Consider the following 25,380-nt stretch of genomic DNA (forward strand, 5'->3'; position numbering starts at 1 on the left):
TTAACCAGCCACACGAGTAAAACAAAAACAAGAGAGTGGCAAAGGAGCTCTTTGCTGGGCAGACCTAAGGGAGTGAGTATAATGACTGAGCCTGAGATTTCAGCTGGCTAAGCAGAGAAGAGGGATGAGGGGAGAAAGGGATGGGGAAGAGGTGGGAGGACCCACCGGCTACAGGTCCCAGTGGGTTCAAGGAGTCTTTGGAGTTTGGGTTTTAGAAGGGTTTAGCTGGAAAAGTAGGTGTTGGCCGAAGAATGGAATACTTAACATTGAGATTGTGGAGGTGGTGCAGTGACTGGAAATGACAGGGTCAGGGGAGGACCAGGAATGTTGCTGGCTGAGTTAAGGTAGCCGACGAGATGACTGCAGAAGTTGAGGGCATGGACTTAAAAAGCCAGGGTGTGGGAAGTATGGCCCATGTGGACACTGAGCTCCTCCAGAACTGTCACCAGAGCGGACTTGGAGAGAGTTCTGGTGAGTCAAAAACTGAGGCTTCTAGAAACAGGACAGGGAAGGGAGAGAGAGACTGAGGGAGGTGGGCATCAGTAGCTGACTGCAAAGGAGAAAAAGAGCACAAAGAGCGGTTTGAAAATCCCAGCTGGAGAGTTTTAGAAGGAGAAAGGAAAACTGTTCTACTTGGGGTGTTGCAGGTCAATACTCGGTGGTGCAGAGGGTGCAGTGGAGAAAACATTTGAGGGGCTGCAGGGGAAGCAGTGTCCTGAGGTGTGAATCAAGTTCAGTGAGGGAACAATGTGAGAAAAACACTGAGAGAGTGTAAGTTACAGGGCACTTACTGCTGACTGACTCTGAGTTCCCCATGCTCAGAGGCAGGAGTTGGGGCAGCTGAAGGACAGGGTGGGGAAAAGGGATGGACAGAGCTGTGTGTAGGATTGAGGGTCAGACCGGAGAAGTGACAAGGGAGCCAAGGATCTCTTGGTGATGGATACAAACAGGTCACATCAGCTAGGGATATTTCCGTGCTGATGAAACATGACAAAACGTAGTGGCCTCAGGGAAGATGGTGGCACGAAGTCCGGAGAGGGAGCAGAAAGTTCCAGCCCCAGCGCTCCTGCCAGGGGGGGTGGGCGGCCTCAGCCGGAGCTGCTGAAACTCTCAGGCTGTCTCTGGGTGCTTGAGGTAACTTAGATTACTCGATGAAACAAAATTTTTTATTGTGTGTTACAAGTTCCCTCGGACAAATCACTGTAGTCTCTAACTTGGCTTTTTGGTTTGTCAAAAAGGAAGAGTAATGCTAGGTCATCTCTTAGAACTTCTGTAAATAAATAAGATTGCAAAGAAAGTTGCAAATATTAAGTACTACACTAAAATGTTTCTGATTTAAATACTGTTCACACTCTATCAATAGGCTAAGCTAGTAGCAGCAAAAGTAGACACTAAAATCAGTGTAACAGGGAACTATATTCAATATCCTGTAATAAACTATAATGGAACAGAAAAAATAATAAAATAAAGTAAAATCAGTGTAACATGCACTTAAAAGTGAGTTGGTGAAACCTGTACAGATACTGGTTAATTACTGAACTCATTACTGGACGGGAGAGATGCTGACCAGTGTCCGATTGCTTTGTCTGTGATTCCTTCCGTTTTCATTGACCTTGAATAGGCACTTGCTTTTTGAGATCTGGATTAAAAATAAATCATTATAAACACTATAAATCATTACCTTCCTAAAATAAAAATGCAATTAAAACTCCTTGGAATGTAACATATTACATTTACTTTAGCTCTGGGCCCTGTCGCTGATTTGTGTTTACGATTCACATTCATAAAGCACCTTTCATCCCTCACCCACACCCACCAGGGCCAAACTACTTGGCAAAGATATGATCACACTGCAGGTAAGTACAGCTCCTCTAAACTTCTAGGTGAGCCCTAAGAAAACAGGCATGATATCTGTAATGCACAGGATCTGGAGAGTCTTCAGAAAAACTGCATCTCAGACGTACTTCCACTTTTACCAGCTTCCTCCTCTTTGGGTTTAATCACCAGAATTTTAAGGAAATAACCTTCATTTATTCAACAAACATTTCTGATACCTTTTGTACTGTTATTGTGCTAGTGTTGGGTAAAACGGTAAACAAGGAAGTCACAGGTACAAATCATGATAAATGGTAAGATGTAACCTATTTTGGATAAGAAGTCAGGACCTCTGAAACATGAAAGTTGACAGGACACCCACCATGGAGTGAGCTACGATCATGGGGCTTAGGGGAGAAGAGCCTTCCAAGCAGAGTAAAGCACATGTTCTGTAGCCCCAGGGGAGGTGAAGAGCTTGCTTGGTTCAAGCCGCTAAATAAAATTAATGTGGCTGGAAAACAGTGAGCAAGAGAGACCGTGATGAACGATAAAAACCACCTACACCACGTGGGCCATGGTCAAGAGTTTGGATTTCATTCTGAATTCAATGGGGAATCCTTAAGAGTTGAAGCAGGGGGCTGGCATTATCCAAATTACATTCTAAGAATGTCAGTCTTGTTGCAATATGGACATGGTCTGGATGAAAATGATTGGCAGAGGAAACAGAAAGAAGTGACTATTCAGAGGTAGAATTAAAGGTCGTGGTGATTGATTAGCTATGAGTCAGGGAAATGAAGGAATCCTACAGCTCTATTAACTGAGATGGGTTTGATTGTAGGAAGGTGAAGATGAAAGCTTGGAATCAGGGTTCAATTCTGAATATCTTTGATATGACTGAAGCATTGAGAAGGAGACAAGTAGGGATTTGGATGTGTGAGTTGGAGCTCAGAGGAGAGGGAGGTCAGGGGTCAGAGACAGATAAATTTGGAGTTGCTGGCATGTAGGTGGTATTTTAAATCCATGGCGGTTGCGAAAAGTAGGTAAGAGAGGAGGGACCACGGATGAACCCTAAGGAGCGCCAGCATTTGGAAACTTGGTAAAAGAGTGGCAGCCAGCAAAGGAGACCAAGGAGGAGCCTCAAGTTAAAGGAGTAGAAAATCCAGAGATGTGTCATGATGGAGCCAAGAAAGGAAGTGTTTCCCAGAGGAAGAAGTGGCTGTTTACGTGAATGCTAATGAAAAGCTGAGTAAGATGAGGTCGGCCAATTGTCCTTTGCATACGGCAACATGGAAGTCATGGGTGGCCGTAACGAGCAGTTTTGGTGGAGAGTTGGAGGCAAGAGGCAGATTTTTATGGGATGAAGAGTCAGCAGAAGCAGAGTCAATTTCTTCTAGAAGTTTTGTTATGAAAAGGAAAAAGGAAATGCAGCAGTAGCAGGAGGGTGCTTTACAGACTGAGGAGGCTAGAACTTGTTTTATGTTCATTGAAATGATCCAGTAGAGATGGATTATTTGATGATTCAAGAGATAGATGAGCGAGCTAAAGAAGGGAAGTACTTTAGAAGGTGAGAAGGGTTTGTTTTGGATCCACAGCACAGAGGGAGTAATTGACCCTTAACAGGGATAAAGCCACTTTCTTTGTTGTAAGAAGACAGAAAGGAACAGGTGAGTGTGGGTGCAGGTATGTTGGCAGGTGTAGTGATGTGGAGGGGAAAGTTGGCGTCTAATGGCTCCATTAAGGCAGACACATTTTTCACTGCTGCATCTTCTCCACATAGATTTCTTGACACATAGAAAATGCTTAGTCTGTTGGTGGGAATGTAAATTGATACAGCCAGTATGGAGAACAGTATGGAGGTTCCTTAAAAAACTACAAATAGAACTACCATATGACCCAGCAATCCCACTACTGGGCATATACCCAGAGAAAACCATAATTCAAAAAGACACATGCACCCCATTGGTCACTGCAGCACTATTTACAATAGCCAGGTCATGGAAGCAACCTAAATGCCCATCAACAGATGAATGGATAAAGAAGATGTGGTACATGTATGTAATGGAATATTACTCAGCCATAAAAAGGAATGAAATTGGGTCATTTGTAGAGACATGGATGGACCTAGAGACTGTCATACAGAGTGAAGTAAGTCAGAAAGGGAAAAACAAATATCATATATTAACACATATATGTGGAATCTAGAAAAATGGTACAGATGAACTGGTTTGCAAAGCAGAAATAGAGACACAGATGAAGAGAACAAACGTATGGACACCAGGGGGGAAGCGGGGTGGGGGTGGGATGAACTGGGAGATTGGGATTGACATGTATACACTAATATGTATAAAATAGATGACTAATAAGAACCTGCTGTATAAAAAATAATAATAAAATAATTTTTTTTTAAGAAAGATGCTTAGTAAATATTTGCCCAATAAATGAATACCTCATTCGTGACTTCTGTCTTCTTAGTGAAGTATGAAGTAAGATGTCCAGAGAGGAAAGTGGTGGGATATGAGCAGTATGGGAAGAAAGAAGAGAAAACATGCTACTAGAGAAACATAATACAATCATGAAGAAGTTGTAAATGCTCATTTGAAGTCTGTGATGAGTAATTTAAGAGAAAGCAAGCAGTGGCCAGGGAGAAAGTATTAGGTCAGTTCATGAGAATTCTCAGTGAAGTTGAAGAATTTAAGCCATGTCCATACTTCAGTAAGAGCACCAGGAAAGGAAAGACAGGAGATGATGGTTGGAAAGAGACATATTTGGAGTTTGGATTTCAGAGGTGGTACAGTTTCTCTTGATGACAAGGCCCAGGAATGAATTGTAACAGTAGAAGAATTGTTTTGAAAAGGTCCCCAGAGATGAGAAGGTAAAGGAACTGAAAGAAGAGGTTGATGGATGGACAGTTCAATCCATCTTCTCATCCAATGATGAGAAGAATAGGGGCAGAGATGAAAATCATGAACTAGAAGCTAAAGTCTCAAGAATGAGGGGCTTATCCACCTATGTCCATTGCAGGTGGTGGCAGTGGGGAGAGGACAGGGGTACATAGCCAGATGGCATAAGTTTCAGAGGAGCAGTGGGGTGGGGTTTTGCAGGAGAGAGGGGAGCAAGGGTTTAGGAACATCAGTGAGGGGCCAGGAGACAACCAGCTCCAACTCTGGCTTTCAGGTGTGTACACCTGAAACAAAAAGCAGCCTTCACTTTAGAGGGTTGCAAGGAGATGGACCAGTTTCAGTTAAATCGGGTAGGAGAGAGAAACCTTTGAAAAGCCTGATTATACGGGAGAGCTTGTTCATTATGGAGCAGGAATTCCAGGGGACAGAGAAAGGGCTTAGGGGAGAAGGGAGGCTCCTATTGGAGAATATCGAGACCTTTATGGGAATGCGAATAGTAGGGGATGCCTAAGTCTCAGAAGTCAATAATGATGTGAGGCATGATGGAATGAATTCTGATGACCTTTGGAGGGAAGTAGGTACACAACCAGGCCACCTGGCTGTTGTCACCTCACCTGGCTGTTGCCGTCTCACCTGGCTCTTATCATCTCAAGTGTGTCTCTTGGGCATTAAGGCAACTTACTTGGCCTTCACTTCAGAACGTTTCCTTGGTATCATAGGCTTGCTGACACCAAGGAAAGATAGTTATAAATGTAAATCCATGTAATATAATCTAGAAGATCATTTTTTTAATTATTTGGGTCATCAGAGTTCAAATCAATTCATTAAATGTGCAGTGGAAATAACCCGTTTCATTGCCTCAAACTGAAGCCTTACACAAAACTTCCAGACGATAATGTGTCACTCTTCCCCTTCCATTGGCCTCATAATCACCTTGAAACCAGTATAGTTGCCTCCAGACTGGAGGATGACCAGAAGGGAGAGATGTGAGCATCCCGTGTTAGAGAAGCAAAGGCCGGGAAGAGACAGGGAGGAGGGGGGTGCAGGTGGCAAAACCACACCCTCTCAGGGAAGTTCCATTTCTCTGAGGGTGAGGCTCTTGGATTTGGAGACTAACAGCACTGCTCACAACCACTTCTCAGGGACTATAGTAAAGGGTAAAATAATTTGTGCCCACAGACAGCCTTGCCCTCTGCCAAGGGCCCCATCAGGAGGTGTGCTTAGCAGACCCGTTTGCAAAGCTCCCAGAAGTCTCTGAAGTCACGCCCTCAGTAGAAACTCCTTCAAGGAAAACGGTTTGCAAGTATCTGCTTTCACAGCCTCACCCTTCCTGTGGGGCACTGCATGGCCCACAGCATGGAGAAGGGACAAACAAGTCAATCGGTTTTGATCTCCTTTCCGGAAGATTCCACGGCTACTAGAAGTCGAGATATTTTTTGGCATCATGTCGTCTGAAACATCTGAAAAAGAAAAACCTTGTAAATTGCAATCCAGGATACAGTCTGTTGCTCTAATTATATTTCAGGTGTTGTTTGATCTGTTTTCTCCTGGCATTTAATTTCAGCCATCCTAATGATGTTTTTTTCTAGGCGATGAAAAAGGTCCAGCCCTTTCTCTAGCCAGTTTACTTCATCAGTCAATGACAGATGTCCAGGAATGAAAAGTACATTATTAGCAACAAAACTGAGAATACAAACCGCAATGTGACAGGCACCTCCACAGGGGCTATCACCAACTCCCCGGGGCTAACTGCTTGCACATGAAGAGAACTAAGATTACTGAGAATTTAAGGAGTGTTTTTTAAAATTCTAATACATATAGAAAATAGGGTATTGTTTACTTAGCACTGGGAAATGGATTAATCATAAATTCATGTTCCTCTAAAAAGTTATTTTAGACTTTGTTTAGCCAAAGAAGAAGTGCTGTAATAACCCGTTTTTCATTAGTTTCTAAATGATAACGAAGGAATAGTGAGCTGAATTGTTGTTAATAAAAGGGAAAAAAAGAAAGTGGAGGCAGCTTGGTATCGGGGAAAGGGTGGTCTTTTAGAGCCACAGCACTGAGTCCCTGCCCGTGTGAACCACAGTGAAGGACTGAATGTCTTTGTGACTCAGTGACCTCACCTGTCACTTCTAGGATAGACGGAGAGTGAAATGCATAGGCAAAGTGTGGGCACAGTCCTTGGCACAGAGTGGCAATTCAGTGAATGGTATCTCTGATGGGGATTTCTCTCCTCCAGGGGGAGAGCAGGAGACAGGTCCTGGGAGGGAATCCCTGGGTGCTTCTGGCTAAGACCTCACAGAAGCCAGAATTTAGTGGGGGGAAAGCAAGAACAGCCTGTGTAGGGGTTGCTTTTGTAGCTGTACCTGAGTGCCCCCAAAAGGATACTCTGGAAAATTCCATGGCAGAACACAAACAGCCCCCTTCCCTGCTCAGAGGATTTGAAAGGCTGCCATGGATTGCTGACAAGCTCCACCTCATTTTGACAGAACATTTGCCTGTTTTCCCAGATTTTAGTTTTACCTAAGTATCCCTGTGCTTCAAATTTGCTGCAGTTTTAAAATTTAGCTTCCTTCTTGCTGTCTTTTCTTAGGAAAGCATGCGAATTAAACATCACGATGAGCCGTTTGTGCCCTCCTACATAGGACAGGCCTTTTGAGTGGTTTTCCAGCAGTGTGGGGTATTTGGGCCCAGTTCCTCCCCAGCCTGACCCCGCGGGTCACCACTTGCACTTAGCATAGAGACAGTGGCCAGCAAGGAAGGGGAAGCTAACTGGCCTCCATGGGACCTGGGACCTGGGACCCTGGCTTCATTATAGAACATTATTCTACCCAACCCAACTCCTCCAACTAGCAACAGACCACCAAAGTGCAACCTCTATTTGCTTATGCTCTCCCCTGACTCATTTTTAGATTCTTAAAATATGAGTTTATTGAAACTTCTGTGAATTTTATACTTTAAAATGAATATTTCCTGTTCTTAAGAGAATCCATGAGCATACACATAAAAACTGAATAATTTATTCCCCAAATAAATAAAATATAAACCATACCAATGAGTTGAGATTTTACCTAGATAAGTCATCTAACAGAATGTATTTTCACTATAATCTGACAAAATGTAGGAGGAACTTTTAATTTTTTTTCTTAGGTGCAGAACAGTATGCTTTGTTAATATTAACATTTATTTTTAAAAATTTTTGCAAATACCCTGTCATCTCTAAATTATCTTAGTTATCTGTCTGTGGAGTATCCACTTTATGGAAGTATATCTAGAAATTTGCAAACTAGTTTTATTAACAGCTTAAACAGTGTAAGTTGGCAAGTAAGTATTAATATACCTATCTACACGTACACAAGCACACACATAGACACGCACTGTGATTCCAAAGACAAACAATGCCTAAGTGATTTTTAGAGAATTTGCTGCTTTTGAGCTCACCTGAGAATGGACTCCATACAGACCTAGTTCACGTTATAAATTAATCACATTCCTCCAAGTTAGTTCTATTTATAAATGCTATTCAACAGTGATAAGTAAAAAAGCCCTAGGAAATAACACAAGTAGTGTCAAAGGATCAGTCGTCGTTCCTTTCCACCATTTGCAGTCCATTTATCACTTTACCACTGTTGTGTGTATTTTACACTCAGATGAGTACAGACATTCTGCTCTACTTCATGCTAACTTGTCACAACTCTCCAATAAGTATATAGTATGTTTCTTCCGGTGCACTCTCAACTTTGTGCCAGTAAGTGGTTGAAAGGAATCTGTGAAACTGTGGGTCTTATCTTAAAGAAAACTACATAAGGATCTCTGCTAATAACATATAATGTAATTACATGTCTAAATTGTTTCCTTAGGGTATTAAACTTTCTATGAATACTAGAACATTATTGGTCTAGGTCAAATGTTTTTCTTATACATTTCACAATGTTAAAAAAAAGAAATGCGTTCAGTAATTGTAGGTTTTGATTCAGATGTTGTGTGTACTTTTTAATCAGAAATTACCAGACATGTAAGCTAAAATATTTGTCTTCCTTTAGAAAAGGAATTGTAATATAGATTGAATATAATAAAGTTATTTCTTATAAATTCCTTAGTTAATGAATGGAAACAGGAACATAGTTTACACGTTCTGTCAGAATTTGAGACTGTAACATATGTAGTCAGCAAGAATTTGTATAGAGTTAGTGCACTTTGTCCATAGGTTAATAGGTTAACTTCTTCCTAGAAAAAATATTATCGTAGTAATAAAATTGCTTAACTAAATTAAATAGATAGGTGATCTGTCATCAAATCAGTAAATAGCTAATGACTTAAGATCAATTTATTTAAACTAGAAAATAATTTATGTAGGTAAAAATCATCCTATACCACTCTGTTATTAATTCCCATTGTCATTGATTATTTTATTAGAATTCTTTAAGAATGGAGTTAAATTTTATTAATTCATTCTACAACAATTTATTGTGTACCAACTATGGACAAGATACTGTGCTGAATTCAGGAATACAAATACGTGAAGGAAAGCGGGGAGTGCAGAGGGTCTACAGGAAGGCCTGAGGGGCTGGAGCACGTAGGTCCCATGACTCACAAAACCGGTAACCAGTCAAAGACCTCTGTCAGGACAAAGCCCCTCACTGAGTAAAGGGAAAGAGAAAGTCCGGTTGAAAATGGGGTATCAGAGTTGGGAGATCACAGAAATTGAGCCCTCATATTTTTTAACACTGTCCAAAAAACCAAATAGGAAACTGTAGAGCCATTAAGAGCTATTCTGAATCCTTCTTCCTCCTAAAATTTCAGAACTAATTTCATGTAAAGGTGAGCGACAGAAAGGAACAAAGTAAAATCCCAACAGAAAAGAAACAAGGTCAAATGCCACACAAAGTTCTTAAGAGGAGATGCAGAGTGAAGAGCAGAATATTGTCCTGAGAGGCAGTGAGAGTGTGTCAGCCGGTCGTGCCCACCAACTGGGTGAAAACTAAAATAACTATTCCAAAGGGAACTAAGTTATTAAGAAATTTCACAAGTACAAATAAATAACAACAGACATAGTCTTAAAAGAAATAGACAGTGAAAAGAAAGAAAATTCTAAAAAATGAAAATAAAGTAAGATAAACTAACTTTACCCAACTTCTAAATCAGTCAAGAGAAGTTGACTGATTTAGAAATTAGGTAAAAATAATCCAATATATGTACACTAGAAAGCCCACAAGAAAAACATCAAAGCAAGAGAATGGAGTAAATACTAAAAAATTAAATTCAGTACAACTTTCCTGACACAGCATGCATATGAATATTGATCAGAAAATGACCATCACCAAGACATATTCTAATAAAATTACTAGATTCTAAAGAAAAAAGAGAAAAAAATCCTTTGGGCATCTGAGCAAAAAGATCAATTCACTTATAAAGGAAAAAAATAAAATCAGATTGTCATAAGCTTTGCCCATAACACTTTGTATCAGAACATAGAGTAAGACATTTAAGATACTTAAGGGGGAAAAAATATGAACCCAGGACTTTATATCCAGCCAAACTCATTTTCAAGAATCAAGGCCCCAAATAAACTGTCACTGAGCAAGAATTCAGTGAACATTTTTCCAATGAGATCTTCCTGAGGAATTTATACTAGAGAACAAACTTCAAACAACCAAAATTGCTGATCAGACATTAACATAAGGACTGGTGATGAGTAGTGTGTGTGTGTGTGTGTGTGTGTGTGTGTGTGTGTGTGTGTGTGTGTGTGTGTGTGTGTGTGTGTAGCATTAAGATTACATGAGAATTAGAAAGAAAGCATAGTATGAAATGGTCCTATGTCTCAACAATTTAGATACAGTGTTATTGGAAAAATTTGGCAGGAAAATGGGTAGAGCACGTGAAAATATATTTGAAGTTTTTAGTAATGACATTCATGGTGATAATATTGTCATTCTTATTCCAAAATCATGGTGTGTACAATGTGAGCTAAAGCAAGTGAGCTATTATGGAACATTATGTTTCTGTTATTCTCTGCGTTCTTGAGAACCAGTGTAGAAAAAGGGCAACACAGATGTAAAACAGAAAATATTAAGTAAAACTCCGTAGTTCTGAAATACCTACCCTCTTAGCAAATTTAAGTCTACAATATAGAATTATTAGCTGTGTTCCCCAGGCTTTACCTGAGATCCCAAGAATGTATCCATCTTGCAAAACTGAAACTTTGTACCCATTTTGGATTGGACAAAACAGAAGGATAAGAGTCCAGTGGTACAGAGCTGAGCAGAGGGGTTCAATAAATATTTACTGGAATCATTCACAGTGATACGAGGGGATGCTATGTGCCAAAGCCACACAGGGGTGGGAATGGTGGAGGGATGGCTGGCTTCTTCATACAAGTCTGACCAAACCCCACCTGGCTTAAAGCCAACTTCCTGGCTGCTCTGCACGTGCTGCTGAGTGTTGGTGCAGAAGAGCAGGCAACTCTACTGACTAGCTTCCTCTAAATTCATATTCGCTGTTCAAATGGGCTCTCATGCTGCCCAGCAATAATCCTGACTCCAAACATTCCCTCCCCTTTATCATTCATACCTTTTCTGCTCATCTCAAATTTCCAAAACCTCCTTTGTCCGCACCTGGGCCCCAGCACTCTGCCCTCGTCCTAAGGCCTCACCCTCTACTCATCCTGTAGACCCCATTCCCTCACCTACCCACGGCGTCATCAGTTGCCGTCCTCTTCTCACTCATTCCCTTCAGTCTACTAACATCCTGTTATTTCTCCATTTTCAAAAATCCCTTTACAGTCCCACAGCCCTCCCAGCTGCTGTCCTCCTGTCTCTGCTGCCCCTTTCAGTCAAACTCCTAGAAAAAAGTGTCCACGCTCACCTCTTGGAATTTGTCTCCTCCAGCTCTCTCTTGACTCCACTCCCATAATGCCTCTGGCTCCATGACTCCACTGAAATGGCCCCTGTTGAGATCGCAATGGCATCTCCATTTCTAACAACAGCCAGTGTTCAGTAATTGTCTTATCTGCAGCCTTTGACACAATTTATCATGACACATACACCCTCCTTGAAATACTGTGTTCCCTTGCCTTCCAGGACACCTACATTCTTCTCGTTTTCCACCTGCCTAATAGGCTGCTTCTTCTCAGTCTCCTTTGCTGGCTCCTTCTCAGCATCCCCACAAAGGTTAGGTAATCTCATCCAGTCTCATGGCTGTTGAGATAACACAGGGTCGTATTGTCAAATCAGACTTGCAAGAATCGTAGATGTGGGCTTCGCAGGTGGCGCAGTGGTTGAGAGTCCGCCCGCCGATGCAGGGGATGCGGGTTCGTGCCCTGGTCCGGGAAGATCCCACGTGCCATGGAGCGGCTGGGCCCGTGAGCCATGGCCGCTGAGCCTGCGCGTCCTGAGCCTGTGCTCCGCAACGGGAGAGGCCACAACAGTGAGGGGCCCGCGTACCGCAAAAAAAAAAAAAAAGAATCGTAGATATAACCCAGTGTCAATCTTTGCTAATAACTTCCAGGATGCTGGTAATGATGAGACACAGACAAAATACAGGGAAACCCCACCTCATTTAACACAGCTATGCATGTCCTTTCTCAGCATATTGGGATGTACTCTAGGCAAGAGTCAATACATGAGGTCTCTGGGAAGTTCATGGAATGATCACTAACATGAAATCTCTCAGTTATATAAACTGTCTCATCATTCTTCACTTGATAAAATGTCTTCATTATCCCTTAATAATTGCACAGCTTATGACATTTTCAGAGAGCCTTACCTCATAAATTCATATCTTCTAGTTTACTGTAAGCAAACTTAGACCAAGTGTTTCCTGCTGAATTCATTCCATAGATAAGAACTCTTTTCTAGTAAATGCCATTGTATATAAGTACAATGCATATTTACAAGGGGATTTGACCAACGCATCTTTCTTTTTTTGCTTTGATCAGAAATATGAGAATGAGAGTAGGCCTGATGCTAACCCTTTCCTTTCCAGCTCTACGTGCACCTGTGACTTCAAAATTGGTGTCTACAACCCGCAACTTTCTCCTAAATTCCAAAGCCATACATTCAACTAGCCACTCAACATTTTGACTTAGTTGTGTAGGAGGTTTTCAAAATGAATATGAGCACGATAGAAATAATGATTCCTTTTCTCAACTCCCTAAACACACAGACTCACACCTTTCTTCTTCCAAGTCTCCCCATCTCAGCAATAGTCTCTCCTTCCCTCTGTCTTCCCAGGGAAAAACATTACTTCCTGCTTGATTTCCTTTCCTGTCACACCATGTATCCAACCTGCCTAAAAAAATTTTCCATTTCTACCTTCAAAATATATCCAGAACTCAACCACTGCTCCATCCCTACCTCAATCACTGCTTTCCTGATTCAAGCCACCACCATCTCTCCATGGACCTTGCTGAAGTAACCTCTGACCTGCCTCTCTGCTTCCTGCTTCCATCCTTGTCCCCACGAGTCTATTCTGAACGTATCAGCCAGATGGCTGTCTTTAAGAGATTAGTCATACTGTGTCGTCCACAGCTCGAAAGTCCCCGGTGGTTCCCAAATCTCTCAGAATAACAGCCAGAGTTCTTACAAAGGCCTTCAGGGATCTATACATCCTGGATCCCCATTAACTCTCTGACTTCATCTACTATTACCCCCCCACCCCCCCACACACACACACACGCCCATTCACTTTACCTCAGACACACTGGCCTCTTAGCAGTACCTCAAACAAACCAAGCCCATGCAGCCTCTGGACCTTTATAATGCTCCTTATTCAGCCAGGAAAGCTCATTCCCCCAGGTGGCACATGGCTTGCTTTTCTAATCTCCTTCAGATGTTGGCTTAAATGCACCTTCTTCATAAGGCATTCCCTATTCCCTGATCACCTCTTTAAAATTGTAATTCCCATCTTCCCCAGGATCTATCTCTTCCTAGTTTTTTATTCTCCTCCCCACTCGTCACCATCTGAAATACTATACAGTTTAACCTTGCAGTATTTACTGTTCTAGTCTTATGGATGAGAGCAGAGATGTCTGTTTTGTTTAGGGCTGTATTCCCAGCACCCACAGTAGTGTCTGGCACATAGTAGGCGGTCAGTAAATGTTGCTTGAATTAATTGTCAGATCCATTTGAGTTGATCTGAGTTTAGAAGAGAATATGATCAAATAATGCAAGGAGAACAGTAACGTAGGGCTGCGACAAGGAAGACTTTGGAAAGTGTGCTGTGCAATTTGAGGTTTATTCTGCCAGCTGGGGAAACAGTTAAAGGGAATTGAGCCAAGCAACAGCATAGAGAAATGAAGTCAGGGATAAAAGAAATCATGCTTTAGGAATAAGAATAGTGATGAAAGGAAAATTTTATTCTTTAACAGAAAAACAGTAGTCTTTCTTCGTCGAGCTGAATATGCTCATTGATACCGTGTGGGCTGCTAACAATTACCAGGGGTGGAACATTGGGACCTATTTTCAAAACAGTTTTAAAAATTCGATAGACTCCTGAATAGAGGCATGAAAATATACTCTTTGGTGAGATTGATAGTGATGCGTTTTGAATGTCCATAACTTAAAGTATAGATATGTTCCCTAAAATCTGTATGAAAAAGTCTACTAAATGCAATTGGTAGTAGTATTTTAAAAGCTCAAACTTGGAAAAATCTATTTTTTGAGGGTAAATTTCTAGAAATTCGAAGAACACAGGCCTCACTTCTCTGTTTTGTCAGCTGGAACTGGGAGACTTTCTCTAGGTTGTACCACACCTTACCCCCCACCCCCGTTTTTACAGAAACAGACTAACAAGAAAACCCCCGAACCACCAACTATTAACATTTCGGTAAAACAGCACGTCTTGGTGTCTGTATTATCACTTTGAAAAACTCATTTTCTCTTTGCAGTACAACCGGTACCAGCAATATGGCGCCGAAGAGTGCGTGCTGCAGATGGGGGGCGTGCTGTGCCCCAGCCCGGGCTGCGGAGCAGGGCTGCTTCCTGAGCCCAGCCAGAGGAAGGTCACCTGCGAAGGGGGCAGCGGCCTGGGCTGCGGGGTGAGTACCAGCCACACTCCTGGCTCTTGACCGTGTATTTGTTTGCTTTGGCAAATTGGCTAGGATTGCTTTATTTTCATTTGCCATTTAGACTCAGACATCTTTGATATATAAAATAGATTTTTAAATTCTCAACAGGATACTATATATATAGAAGGGGAGGTAAGATTTTCTGCTTTAATTGCTATCCAAGTGTTTAAGACATGAATTACTTGGTCAGCCTTTTAAACTTTTCTTCCAGTGCTCAGCTAATTCAGAGCAAAAATGTGTGATTTCTTAATTCAGGCATTAAGTAGACAGGAGTGGAGGAGAAAGAGAATTCCTCATCTTAGCGTGATGTCTTAGTAACATTGTTTGCCTAAGTATTTCAAGAAATAAAATGAAGATTAATATGGAAAACTTGAAATGTTATTGTGTAGTAAAAATCATTTTAAATCGAGATGAGCAAAACTTAATGGTGCCTCTTAGGGAAGCAGAATAAGAAACATGGAAAGTGTTTGTTCTAAGAGGTCAAACCAATATGACCTAGACAGCTTCTTGAATGGATCTGTGGCTGCGAGCTGACGGCGAAGGGGCGAGGGAAGCATAAATCAAACGCAAGTAGGCTGACTAAATTATAGGTTGAAATGACAAATGGATAATAATCCTGATATTAAATTTCATGCAGGCCAGAAAAAGAAGTGTATGTGCTTATAAAAAGGTTATTGAATTGTGATGGGAAAGCATTTCTTTTAAAATTGCAACTTCGTGACGAGCTTTGTGGACGGAGGGGTGTGGATGGCAGAGGGGTATTACCCAAGCCTGATTTGGGGCTGAGCACTGTGATTTACCTGTGCATAAACTGGCATCTGTCGCCCTTCGTAAAGCGCCGTATCGGTCATGGAGTGCAGCTTAGCGAGCCCTGGGCTGAGTGATAAAGCAGAGTACGTAGAAGGTGAGAAATAAAGAGACACCGCGATGCCTAAGCAGAAGGAAATACCTCTGGATTAATAATGGTGATTGCATTAGGATGAAAACTCAAGTCATGTGTGCTAGCCTTAGAAATTATGGAAATCAGACTCCACTTCCCAGCTTTAGTCCTCGTCATTTACTGTATAATCTGTACCGATTGCACGTGGCGTCAGCAAGCTGCCAAGTTCTGGGATCTGAATTTCTAGCAAATGTTTTCTTTTAAAATGAGTTACAGTAGCTTTTAACTAACGGCTCAATTATATGCTTCAACCTGCTAACAGCTCCTGTTCTTCCATTCTCTAGAGCTGGGGGTTCCTTTGGCCCATCTTCTGCATTCAGTTCTTCATCTTGCTCTAAGAATTTTGAGGGTTTATGTAATTTAAGATTTGAACATCTTTTGCTTCCCTTTTTTACACAATGTGACATTATAAGTAACACACATATTTGAACTCCAAATCATGGAAAATTACCTTGGAAGTAAATTGAATTGCTTTAAGATCTTTGGGTTAAGAGAGTTTGGGGGCAAATCCTTACCTAAAGGAGAATGGTTATCTTCAGGATGCTTCTTTGGAAGTTCTAGGCAATGTGTTTTATTTTTATTTATTCTGTTTTGTTACTGCGAGGATGGTAGGGGATGCTTGTTGTTTCATATACTACTTATCTATTGCTGCATAACAAATAAGCCCAAATTTGAACCTTTTAATTAATAAACATTTCTATCTCACAGATTCTGAGGGTCAGGAATCCCTGAGTAGCTTAGCTGGGTGGTTCTGGCTGAGAGTCCCATGAGGTTGGAGTCAAGCTCGGCTGTAGTTAACCCAAGACTTGACTGGGGCTGGAAGATCCACTTCCAAGATGGCTCGACCACATGACTCTTGGCCAGAAATACCTCAGTTCCTCACTGGCTAGTGGCCCTCACCACATGGCTCTCTTCTTAGGCTACTTGTACTCAGAATGGTAGTTAACTTACCTGGAGCAACTGATCCAACAGACAGAGCAAAGATAAAGTCACAGTGACCTGCTCTCCAAGTCTGTACACCATCACTTCTGATTTATTCCATTGCTCAGCACTGAGTACTAGATCCAGCACGCCCCTCAAAGGGAAGGAAATTAGGCTCCATCTTAAAGGAAAGGGTGTCAAGGAATACATGGACATATTTTGATCCACCACTGTTTGTAATTTGAAGAAGTTGAAAAAAGAACAAAGAGAAATGATTTTCTAAACTATGCACTGACTTGATGCTTTCTTTTCCCTCCCTGCCTTTTATGCCCCAATCCCCGTAAACTTTTTCAGACTGATACAAATTCCCACTGTTTTGCCTTCTCAAAAGACATAAGTTGACCTCACATCGCTCTTTTTCTTCAAATCCTCAACTTTCACAAAAGGGTGTTAACCCAACTTACATGCCTTTGGGATTCTTGTAGTGGTGAAAAAGGAGATTGGGGGCTTCCCTGGTGGCGCAGTGGTTGAGAGCCGCCTGCCGATGCAGGGGACGCGGGTTCGTGCCCCGGTCCGGGAAGATCCCACGTGCTGCGGAGTGGCTGGGCCCATGAGCCATGGCTGCTGAGCCTGCGCGTCCGGAGCCTGTGCTCCGCAACGGGAGAGGCCACGACAGTGAGAGGCCCGCGTACCGCAAAACAAAAAACAACAACAACAAAAAAAGGATATTGGGTTGTATGACTTAGATCCAAATGCTGGCTGTATCTGCTACCAGGGGTCTTAATCTTTCTGTGCCTCAGTCTCCTCACCTCCAAAATACGATGTCTTATAATGACCCTGTATGAGACCATTATGAATATTAAATGAGCTAATGGATATAAAATGCTTAGAACAGTGCCTGGCATTATGTATATATTTATTTAATATTTAATCAAAAGCTTAATCAGTATTTATCAGAAGTTCACCTGAAAGACCTAGTATTCATGGAAAATTAACTACAGGACACTTGTTTGATCCTCCCTTCCAAATATTCTAAAATATACCCCTGAATCAAGCCAGATCTACAGCAGGGAGTTAGGTACCTGGGCCTCACTATTTTAGCCCTTCAAAGAATTGCTTTCCCTACATAGTAATTCGGTGCCATTTGTTTATATTGTGGTCACTGTACAGGGAACTTGATGTGTGTGGTTCAGGACATCCCAGTGGGCTTTTCTGTGAGGAACCATGGTGCCTATTCCAAGTTCATTGTGCTTGTCCTGAGGAAGGTTGTCCTGGAGGACATTGCGAATTATGCAACTACTAAGGGTTCCCCCTGAAAGCTGACTGCTGGAAAACCTAGAGCCGCATTTGTGGGCCAACTACAGCGTAGAAATGGGCCACTAATAGAATGGATTTGGAAGCTTATTTCCTGGCTTCACTTTTTTACTTCTTTCTCTTCCCTTTTCCTGGTACATGCTGTTTTGCTGTGATTTGTACACCCTTGTAAGCTGGTGGTCTTTTCTGGATTTACGGGTGGTAATGGAAAGCTGTTGTGTGGAAGAAATCGTGGTTAGTTTATGTCGTTTCAGAGGCAGAACAGGGCCCAATAAGTAGAAGTTAGAGGAAGATGAATCTCTGCTCAGGGTTTGCTCTAGCACCATGGACAGCAGCCACAAAACAGGCTGCCATGGGAGCAGTGAACCCCTCACCCTAGACAGTGTTCATGGAAGAATCAGAGTCTTGGACGTGCTTCTCAGGCTGCAATTTACAGGTTTATTGTAAGATATCTGCGAATCCACCTGTGCTTAATTTGTCCTCAACTGGCAACTCTTATTATGTGGGTATCCAAGAAATGCTTGATGTTACAAAAAGGATCTCATGCATAAAAATGGTTGAGAACCAAATTCCCTGTCATTCACAGAATTTAAAAATCCAGTTTTCCAGGTACATTGTGAGGTGCCCATGGACACACAGTTTTAGAGCTGAGAAACACCTGTGTACTGAGCTCCAAATTGTAGAGTTCTAATCTCATCAGTCAGCCCACCGCTACATGCCTGTTTTCATTGTCTTTGGCTCCTTTAAAATAGGTGCTAAGGTTAGTATTTATGACTCTCTTATTCAAACATATAGTGTTATTCCCTGGAAAATCAGATTAGGTGATCCTTTGCTCCCCTATATATCTAGGCTTAACTGTTACCCAGAGATCAGTGTACATTAGCTAATAAAGGAAGGTAAGGATTTCCATTTAAATGATAATATCAGTCCAGCTAGGAAAGGCCTGATAGATGTGTGATGGTTGCAGCAAAATTTTTACCATTATAAAGAATTATCCGAGCTTAAGTGCCACCTCCGAGGGTTCAAGTTGAAGTGTGACACTTGTCTCATGCCTCCATAGTCTTGTCCTCAGTAAATTCATGTATATGGAGTTCAGCATTCATTGAATGACTGAGTGAATGAATGAATGAATCTTAACAATGTAGAAGTAATATGAATACACTGTCACTTTTATTTTCAAATACTAATCATCATTTACCCCAATATTAGAATTACTTATGTTGCCTCAACAAGAACCTCTTCAAAAAATATAAAATATGCAGTGTTTTACTTGTACACATAGTACATAATTCAGAACACCAAAATATGCTAAGTTCAGAGATCCACGAAAAGTCAGTTAGGAACCTGAAAATCCTGCAAAAATTACAGAGTTTATATGCCCTATCGAAGTCCACACAGCCAAATGAAGAATTCAGTACATCTGATATATAAAATATCTTAGTCTTGGGAGCACTGAGATTTTCATTTTGACACAGCACAGAATATTTTTACATGGATAAACAGAACTCAGCAAAGAATATGTTTTGGAATCAAATAGCCTGACCTTACTCTCTGCTAACCCTTGGTCATATTTTTACTACTGCTCATAAAAATACTAATTGATTTCCTGAGGAATTCGTGTGATGCATTATTCTTTCTCTGGCCTTATTGCTATTCATCAGAACTATCTCACTAAGTTTTATGGTACCGATGTGAAATGTTGACATGTTTAATACTGGAAAACAGCAACAAAATATGGAATACATTATGCTCACTGACCTGGGAGTACAAAAAGCTATAGCAATCAAACCTTGTGAGTTTTCTATAAATAAAACATCTTTATCTCATTTGCTGTTGTTTGGGGATGTTATATGTCTGAGAGATAATTTCTTAAAATAATACTAGGAATTGAATAAAGAGTTTTCTGTTTTAAATTAGAAATTCAGGGACAAGACTTAACAACTGAAAAAAATTCGTACTCATTTAAACGAAAACGGGAGATCTTTAAAAAAAAAATCGTTAAACTGACCATTAGTTAAGGAAATTAAATAGAATTTCTTAAGGCATCTGGTAGTCACTCCCTCCTTTAGTGAGTAGCGTGCGTTACTCCGAGGCAGATGCATGGAGGAGCTAATGCAGCGTTCGCCTTGGCCTCCTCACTTCCACAGGCCCCGCCCAAGCCCTCTTAACCAATGGTATTCTTGCATTGTTTTCCTTGAAGAGCGTCTCAAAAATTGTAGAACCTAAAGTTACAAAGGCTCCATCCAACCTGGATCTAGACCTGTGCAAGGACGGGGTACGACCTGCTACATGCAAAGAAATTTTTGTTAAAAGTACTTATAACGATATCATTAATATATTGTTGAAGATTTTAGTTAAATGAGAGTTTGAGCCTCATTTTTAGCCCCTATATAGGAAAGGAGTCGATGTAGACAAATGGAGATACCTATTCCTTCCCTCAAAGATCTAATTATTGGGTTAAAAGCTTAATAAATAGATGGGAAGCCCTTTCATTTCAATATGTGGGGCTCAGAAACAGAAAGTCAGCAGATGGTCAATATTTAATAAGAACAAGAAAAAGAAAGTGGTTACTTTTCCAATTCTTTAAAGGTATTTTAATTTTATAAAAATACATAATTTAACTAAATTATGTGAAGTATTTTGAAAACTATATTGAGTTCTCCCTTTTCTCCAAAGAAGAATAGAGATTAAATTCTAGACTCCAGGTATGTGTGGCTTATATTGTAATGCTTTCAAGGACGCACCAAAAAGGACAGGTATTTTCCATTATGTCTAAACGTGGGTTTGTCAGCGTTAAACTCCAGGTTGTAACCCTTCCTTGCTTTTACCTCAACCCCCTGGCCTCTGTAGCATGTAGAGCATGGAATCAAATCTTGTTGACACGTTATTTCTTGATATACAAGATGTTCTTTATCAGAAAGTATTTTTAAAAGAAAGTGAATGTTACAAAATGTCAGAAATATGCATTCCGTGTTTATTTGACAAGTGTCCAAAAATCTAATTTAAACACTAAGACTGGCTCATTTACAGAGTGGAAATAAGTCTTGCTAGACTTTCTGCTTGTGAGCCAGCTTGAAGTGCAAAGATAGAAAGCTCTGGAAAGTATTTATTTTAATTAAAGAAACTGTTCATAAATGTACAAACAAGTTCTGCATAACATTCCTCTGGAAAACACTTAGCAATTGGCAAATGTTCCTAGAAAGTATTCTGCAATCTGAAATGGAAATATATATTTTCTAACCCAACACAGAACCAGTGACCTTTCCATGTGTCTTTAGCTATTTTTTGTTAAAATAAGGGAAGTATGAAATAATTATACTCTTTCAAAATGATAAGCTCCGTCGCTTTGAATAATGTGTTAGAAAATCAATTTTGTGGCAAATTGAATAGAGAAGACTTCTTCAGCTCTACCAGCTACAAGAGAGCTCAGAACATTTTGGAAAACAGGTTTCTACTGAAGATAACATAGCTCCTGTGCATTCATTTTGATTCTGCCCTCACCTCAGTCTAGGGCTGTGCTGTTCAATATGGCAGCCACTGGCCACAAGTGGCTATTTAAATTAAAATTAAATAAAATTTAAAATTAGGTTTCTCTGTCACAATAGCTACATTTGAGGTATTCAGTGGCCACATGTGGCCTCCAGCTACTGGACTAAACCATGCAGAGAGAGCATATTTTCATCAATATCACAGAAAGTTCCATGGGGCAGAGAGAATAGCTATAAGACATCACCCAAGGAGAAGCATTCACAAACTCAGACATTCCTGTGTCTCACACATAAGCGCTTTGACCTCTTCAATTCTAGTTAAGAAGAAAAATCTTTGCAGCAATTAAAGCAATTTCCTACGTTAAAAAAAAAAAAAAAGTACGGTTTCCCTGGTGGCGCAGTGGTTGAGAGTCCGCCTGCTGAGGCGGGGGACACGGATTCGTGCCCCGGTCCGGGAAGATCCCACATGCCGCAGAGCGGCTGGGCCCGTGAGCCATGGCCGCTGAGCCTGCGTGTCCGGAGCCTGTGCTCCGCAACGGGAGAGGCCACAGCAGTGAGAGGCCCACGTACCACAAAAAAAAAAAAATGTAGAGCAGTGTCCTCCAAAGTGATGCTTGTATAGTACAGGCTCGAGGAATGTTATGTGCTAGGAGGAGGGTTGGAATCCGGGACAGAGAGCCCGGGCCAAGATCCGTGACCACGTAGCTTGGAAGCACACAGTAAGCTCGGTTAAACAGGGCTTTTTTTGTGTCGGACTTAAAGTTTTCCATATGGTAACATGCATTTGCCTGAACAAGTAGAATACCACAAGCAGCCTTCTTGAGCAAGAGCTGCCTTTTGTGTGGTGCCTCTTATAAGACAGGTGTTTCATGGGACAGCTTGACTCAGGGACTCAAATCATTTGCTTTATCTGAGTAGCAAGCTTACCACAGTACACTTGGGAGGAGCTAGTGAAACCCAAGGATCAGAACATTAGACCTACAACATTTTCCTCTTTGTAGAGGACTAATAAAACATGATTTTTTAAAAGGTATGCCATATTTGTCCTAGAGGTATTTTTAAGACCACATGTTTTTATAGTGAAATCTTTTTTATTCTTAAACTGCTATTGCTGTATAATTTTATTGATTTAAGAACCACAGAGAAGGGGCTTCCCTGGTGACGCAGTGGTTGGGAATCCACCTGCCAATGTAGGAGACACGGGTTCAGGCCCTGGTCCGGGAAGATCCCACATGCCACGGAGCAACTAAGCCCGTGAGCCATGACTACTGAGCCTGCTCTCTAGAGCTTGCGTGAGCCAACTACTCCAGAGCCAACTCCAGAGTTGGCTGTGTGAGCCGACTCTCTAGAACCAACTACTGAAGCCCGTGTGCCTAGAGCCCGTGCTCCGCAACAAGAGAAGCCACCGCAGTGAGAAGCCCGTGCACCACAACGAAGAGTAGCCCCTGCTCGCCACAATCAGAGAATACCCTGTGCACAGCAAAGAAGACCCCAACGCAGCCAAAAACAATAAATTAAATTAAATAAATAAATTTTAAAAAAATACCAGATCACATTTAAAAAAAAAAAATCCACAGAGAAGATAGGGTGAAATTTTATGACTGTGTGTGGTTAGTTATGTATTTTCAAATGGTTCCTATTAAATGAACAAGAGAGCTTTTTAAACTTCATAGAATAAAGTATATTATGGTAAATAAAATATTTTCAGATATTATGGTAAATAAAATATGTTCACATAGTGGGTATCAATGTATGTCAATCTCATAAAACGTTAACTGCATAGGACAATGTGATCCTGACAAAGGAATCATGGGGTTTTTTTTCATTTTTATTTTTATTGAAGTATAGTTGATTTACAATGTCATGTTCCTGGTATACAGCAAAGTGACTCGGTTATATATATATATATATATATATATATATATATATATATATATATAGTTTTTCATATTCTTTCGCATAATGGTTTGTTGCTGCTGTCCTGGTTTTCCACACGGTCAGGAATTGCTGCAGCACATTGACAAGAGCGGTCACACTGATGTGAGCCTGGGCCACACCCAGCTGGAACTGCCCTGGGGGGGCCACCCTCACAAAAGGGTGCCGGTTGGAGCCCCCTGCCCGGCGTCCTGAATGGCGGCCCTGTCTTCACTGTCCTTCCCAGAGGGCACTGGGTGTTCTAGAGGATGGGAGTTCTGCTCTATCTCGTTACACTAATTAGTTTTTACCGCCCCACGATTTCTCAGGCCTGTTGTCATCGGGTGGTAGGAGCCTCACCGAGATACAGTGCATTGTACTCTTTCGGGCTTGCCTCCGGCTCTCTTTTCTCGTTAGGGTCTCTCCTGAACGCTAGCCCCCTGAAACAGCTGGCTCCTCCTATATGTCTATCCGGGTCATGACCCCATCATTCCTCCCTGTGCCCTGGTTTTTCTTGATTTCCCTTCACGCTACCTTTAGAAAATGGCCTCACGGATCTGATATTGTTCATCTAGCCCACTGTTACCTTCTCTGGTTGTCATCTCGCCTTTCATGGTGTTATATACACTCCGAATTATGAAGTATGATTATCAAAGTAGTTTTCTTTGTTCTCTCACACTCCCTTTTTAACATTTTTTAAAAACTTATTTTATTGAGGTTGAGTTGATATACAATGTTGTGTTAATTTCTACTGCACAGAAAAGTGATTCAGTTATACATACATGTACATTCTTTTTCATATTCTTTTCCATTATGGTTTATCGCAGGATATTGAATATAGTTCCCTTTGCTATACAGTAGGACCTTGTTATTTATCCATTCTCTATATACTAGTTTGCACCTGCTAACCCCAAAATCCCAATCCATCCCTCCCCCATCGCCCCTTCTTGGCAACCACAAGTCTGTTCTCTATGCCTGTGAGTCTGTTTCTGTTCCGTAGATAAGTTCATTTGTGTCATACTTTTTTAAATTAATTACTTTATTTATTTAATTTTATGTTTGGCTGTGTTGGGTCTTCGTTGCTGCACGTGGGCTTTATCTACTTGCGGCGAGCAGGGGCTACTCTTCCTTGTGGTGCGCAGCCTTCTCATTGCTGTGGCTTCTCTTGTTGCGGAGCACAAGCTCTAGGCGCCCGGGCTTCAGTAGTTGTGGCTCGCGGCCTCTAGAGCGCAGGCTCAGTAGTTGTGGCGCACGGGCTTAGTTGCTCCGCGGCATGTGGGATCTTCCCAGACCAGGGCTTGAACCCATGTCCCCTTAATTGGAAGACAGATTCTTAACCACTGCGCCACCAGCGAAGTCCTGTGTCATATTCTAGATTCCACATATAAGTGATATATGGTATTTGTCTTTCTCTTTCTGACTTACATCACTTATCATACTCCCCTTTTTAATACTGTTTTTATTGTGGTAAAATATATACAATATAAAATTTGCCATTTATAACTATTTTAAAATGTACAATTCAGCAGCATCAAGTGTATTCATAATGTTGAATAACCATCACCACTATCAATTTCCAAAGTTTTTTATCACCCCAAACAGAAACTCTCTTCCTATTAGGCAATAATTAACTCCCCATTTCTTCCAGCCCCTGCTCGCCTCTAATCTACTTCCTGTCTCTGTGAACTTGACTATTCTAGATATAGAAGTGGAATCATAGAATATTTGCCCTTTGGTATCTGGCTTAGCATAATGTTTGTCACTTAGCACAGTGTTTTCAAGGCTCATCCATCGTGTGTCAGCATTGCGTTCCTTTGCATGGCTGAATAATAGTGAATTGTACACATACACCACATTTTGTTTCTCCCATTCTCTTTTAAAGTTTGTTCAGCTGGAGTAGTCCCTCCTCTCCCTGGATCAAAAGTCAGGCAGGGGGCTTCCCTGGTGGCGCAGTGGTTGAGAGTCCGCCTGCCGATGCAGGGGACACGGGTTTGTGCCCCAGTCCGGGAAGATCCCGCATGC

General features: G+C 41.4%; 1 protein-coding gene across 16 annotated transcripts in view; it reads left to right on the forward strand.

Annotated features, from left to right (window-relative positions):
• Window positions 1-25,380, forward strand: part of LOC101286051 (1-acyl-sn-glycerol-3-phosphate acyltransferase delta) — a 1,414,616-nt gene that overhangs the window by 1,069,425 nt on the left and 319,811 nt on the right. For all 16 annotated transcript variants that reach the window (XR_004476317.2, XR_004476316.2, XR_004476314.2 and 13 more), the window contains one exon: window positions 14,602-14,751. Coding sequence is in view for 13 of the 16 variants with exons in the window: in XM_012536387.3 (XP_012391841.2) it covers window positions 14,602-14,751 (150 nt within the window). In the remaining 3 variants the exon portion in view is untranslated. The remainder of the gene's footprint in view (window positions 1-14,601; window positions 14,752-25,380) is intronic.

This window comes from Orcinus orca, chromosome 12 (assembly GCF_937001465.1).
Source record: "Orcinus orca chromosome 12, mOrcOrc1.1, whole genome shotgun sequence".
Classification (NCBI taxonomy): Eukaryota; Metazoa; Chordata; class Mammalia; order Artiodactyla; family Delphinidae; genus Orcinus; species Orcinus orca.